The sequence below is a fragment of the Austrofundulus limnaeus genome, unplaced genomic scaffold (genome assembly GCF_001266775.1).
Source record: "Austrofundulus limnaeus strain Quisiro unplaced genomic scaffold, Austrofundulus_limnaeus-1.0 Scaffold65, whole genome shotgun sequence".
In the NCBI taxonomy this organism is placed as follows: Eukaryota; Metazoa; Chordata; class Actinopteri; order Cyprinodontiformes; family Rivulidae; genus Austrofundulus; species Austrofundulus limnaeus.
In genome coordinates this window covers 828,571-832,948 of record NW_013952467.1, presented here as the reverse complement: position 1 = coordinate 832,948, position 4,378 = coordinate 828,571, and the positions used below count along the sequence as shown (strand labels likewise).

The window sequence follows — 4,378 nt, the reverse complement described above, 5'->3', positions numbered from 1 at the left end:
GAATAGCTGCTTGCATTAAACTGAACACTAATATCAGCCAATGATTTCACAACATTTCAGCTGTTGAGCAATAAAATAAACTGTTGGCTCTAAAACATGAGAGGTTGTTGCTCCTTTGACATTTTTCCTTCACAAGGAACGTTTGAACATTTAGCTCTTTAGGAGCTAAAACGTCCGTTAACAAAGGCCTTCAATCATTGTACGACCTTGTGGACGTTTTGACAGGTTTCTAATTCAGCTACTTCATGTTTTGAAATTTAAGGAACTTAAAAGTCCTGTTTAAAAATTAACGCTACGAGCACAAAAGATTTTTTTGTGTGTTTTTTGAGATCTAAACAGTCTCCCCGCTGACAGGCAAAGGAAGGCACGTGTTTGTCTCTTACCAAAAATATCCCTTGGAAGTTGCAGAAAATATTTGATGTTTGGAGTTAACAAGTTGGCTGCCAAAACCAGCGAAAAAGTTCATTTAATCTTGATAAAAACTGGAACAGTTTGATCAATTTGGAGACCCCATCAAACTTTGTGTTCTATATGATGTTTTTTTTATCTTTATTGACATTCCTCTTTAGTATTTGTTGAACTTGCTAATCTGCTGAACAAATACACGTATCTGTGTTTCTACAGAAACGTCAAATCCTGGTCACTCTGGTGGAGATCCTTCTGCCCCTTCTTTTCTCGGGCATCCTGATTGCGCTTCGTCAGAAGGTGGACTTTAAGAACTACCCGAACGCCACGATCTACGAAAGCTTTAATGTCGAGAGCTTGCCAAAAATGAGGCTTCAAAAGTTCCAGCTGGGCTACGTGCCCGGCAACTCCACCGTAGTGCGGCAGGTGGCGGAGCATGTGCGAAACAGCCTGCACCTCTCCGCAGGTAGGTGATCAACAGACAAGAGGTCCACATCCCTCAATCCATGGTAACCTGTTGAACAAATACCACAGCCTTGGTGACATTTTTGTCTCGGAGTAGAGCAGGGAGCACTGGTTCCTCAAGAAACAGCCCTCAGAAAAGTAGAACAGACCACACCCTGATCCTGTATCAGCTTGGCACTAAGACAGGAAAAACAACAAGGCACACACACAGTGACTAGTTATCCAAAGAAACAGTCCAGCAAATACGCAAATAAGGCTGTTTAACATGTTTTGCTTTATTTAGGCAGACTAAAATAAACCAACGTGCTTAAAAAAATGGAAAGTGTAATTTTTTTGTATGCAGCTTTTTCTGCACTTGGACTTCGATCTAACCTGAGTTCATAATGAATAATTTAACATCTAAATGTTCAGAGGGAAAGTTTGGAGGAATATTTCAGTGTTTGGATTTATATCACTGTCATGTACTCAAAGCACCAGAATATCTGTCTTTATTCTGTCTATAGTGTCAGAATATTTATTCCTGAAGGAAAGGATTTTTACAGTTGCTAAGGTGATAAAGTTCACATTTTAAAGGACTGTTTTGTTTTTATGTTTTCAAATATTGAAGGACTCCTGGTGTTGTTTTCAAAAGACCGTGAAGGAAGCCAAAATAATGTATCTGTCTGATATTATCCAGTCAAACTCTTATAACCCTCTTGTTTTATTCAAAACAATTGGCTTGGTTTTTAATCCTCCACAGACTGCTTGCATTGATATTATTTGTGAAAACTTTCTTCACTTTTTCATAGATAAAATCAAATCTATGAGAGATCAGATTTTACCTTGTACCCATGATCCCTCCATTTGTGTCCCTGCTTGTGCAGTTTTTGATAGGTTTGAACCTATGACTTTGTCTTCTCTTCAGGAGATTATCTCTCATCTGAAGCCTTCAGGTTCTCCTAATGATGCTGTCCTTCCTTGACTTTTTAAAGAGGTTTTCCCCACCCTAGGACCATTTTGTCTTGAACTCCTTAATAGTAGTCTGTCCTCTGGTGGGGTCCCTGATCATTTTAAACATGCAGTGGTGCAGCCTCTTATTTAAAAACCTGGACTAGACACCACTAACTTTGCTAATTTTAGGCCAATTTCTAAGCTTTCTTTTATTTTTAAAGTCCTTGAGAAAATTGTGTTCAGTCAATTACTTGGTTTTATTGAAGATTATAGTATTCTCGAGGTTTTCCAATCTGGTTTTAAAACTCTCCACAGCACTGAATCAGCTCTTTTAAAAGTTTTTAATGATATTCTTTTAGCTACTGAAACCGGTGACTGTGTCATCCTTGTGCTTTTAGACCTAACAGCTGCTTTTGATACTGTGGACCATGACATTCTGTTATCTCGTCAGGACCAGTGGGCGGGAATCAGGGGTGTTGCCTTGAATTGGTTCAGGTCCTACCTGTCCAACCGAACATTCTGTTTTAGTCTTGAGGGGTCAGTGTCCTCCTCTTCTCCTCTTTCATGTGGAGTCCCTCAAGGCTCAGTTTTAGGCCTGCATTTGTTTTTATTTGCTCCCACTCGGTTCCATTCTCAGAAAGCACGGTATTTCATTTCATTGTTACGCAGATGACAGTCAGATCTATGTCCCTCTCAAAAAGTCAAATGCATATTCCATAGACTGACTTCTTAGGTGTCTTGAGGACCTGAAGGCCTGGATGGCACTGAATTTTCTGTATTTTAATGAAACTAAGACTGAGGTTATGGTTTTTGGAGGTACTGCAGGCCACTCCCCTGTAGATCTAGGTTCCTTGGCTCAATACAAGAAATTGTTAGTGAGGAATTTGGGAGGTGAATGAAGTAGATCCTGAACTTAAATTAGACAGCCACATTAGGTCAGTTGTGAAAAGGATTTTTTTTATAATTTGAGGCAGCTAGCCAAAATAAAACCCATCATTCCAAAAATGTATTTTGAGACAGTAATCCATGCCTTTATCACCACCCGGCTGGATTACTGTAATGCACTTATGCTCATATTTACGTGTGCCAGTTAAAAGCCTCGCTGCAGCATGTTGGACCCTCTGCAGTCGGGCGATGGAGGACCCACTAACCCCGAGATAAAGTGCATTACAGTAATCCAGCCGGGTGGTGATAAAGGCATGGATTACTGTCTCAAAATATATTTTTTGGAATGATGGGTTAGTGGGTCCTCCATCGCCCGACTGCAGAAGGTCCAACATGCTGCAGCGAGGCTTTTAACTGGCACACGTAAATATGAGCATATTTCTCCCACTTTAGCTTCACTTCACTGGCTGCCTTTGCCTTTTAGGATCCATTTTAAAATATTTTTATTTGTTTTTAAATCTTTGACTGGCCTTGCCCCACCATACCTGTCTGACCTGCTGCACCCCTATAATCCCTCCCGCTCCCTCAGATCAGCTGATCAACTGCTCCTGAGGGTCCCTAAAACCAGGGTCCCTAAAACCAGACGTAAACTAAACGGAGATCGATCTTTTGCCGCAGCAGCTCCTAAGCCAGGCAGGGTTCTACAGTACCTCTCCAACTCAGACAGGCCAACTTGTTTTGTTTGGCTTTTGACATTGTGTAGGGGGTTGTGTTGTCCATTTATTTTAGATTTTATTTTTGGAGAATTTTTTGTGTTGTGTATATTGTAGATTATAAATTTTTTAGGCATTTCTTTGTTTTAAATGACCTGTTTTTTTTTTTTACTTTTTCTATTTCCTGCTTTATTCACTGCTTTTATTTTTTCTGTGTTTTTACTGTATTTTTTGATTGAATATGTTTTATGCATGAGCTGTGTTGGAATGTTGCTTCTGTACAGCACTTTAGTCTGCTGTGGTGCAAAAAATGCTTTACAAATAAAGTTGGATTGGATTATGTTTTAGCTGTATGTAGATCTACTTCAGATTTCATTGGTTTCTTAGTTATTTTGTGTTATTCTGTGGATTTTGACTGTTAGAGAAATAATATGAAAAAGTTTGTTTCAACTAAACTTTCTGGTCTTGTTCCGCTTCTACCATATAGACAAAAATAAGCTGCCCCTGTCATGTAGACTTGTTTTTCTTTTAAAATATTTTCAGCCTCTCTTGAGTTAAGAATCTTTCTGTAGACGAGATGTTAGCCGAGATGCTTGTCTGATGCAGGCGGTTTTTATTGTCGCACGCTACAGAAGTCGCTGGCGTGTTGATGAATGTTTGTCCTCGGACAGTCTTTTGTGTCCATGTATCAAGAAGTATTTACAGTTGTGGTCAAAAGTTTACATACACTTGTAAAAAAACATAATGTTATGCTGTCTTGAGTTTTCAATAAGTTCTACAACTCTTATTTTTCTGTGATAGAGTGATCGGAACACATACATGTTTGTCACAAAAAACARTCATAAAATTTGGTTCTTTCATAAATTTATTATGGGTCTGCTGAAAATGTCACCAAATCTGCTGGGTCAAAAATATACGTACAGCAACATTAGTATTTGGTTACATGTCCCTTGGCCATTTTCACGGCAACTAGGCGCTTT

The 4,378-nt window shown here is 39.1% G+C and overlaps 1 protein-coding gene across 1 annotated transcript in view; it reads left to right on the top strand.

The window, feature by feature from the left end:
• abca3b (ATP-binding cassette, sub-family A (ABC1), member 3b) overlaps positions 1–4,378 on the top strand; it is a 35,716-nt gene that overhangs the window by 2,015 nt on the left and 29,323 nt on the right. The window contains exon 3 of the mRNA XM_014010072.1: positions 625–871. Coding sequence (XP_013865526.1) covers positions 625–871 — 247 coding nt within the window. The remainder of the gene's footprint in view (positions 1–624; positions 872–4,378) is intronic.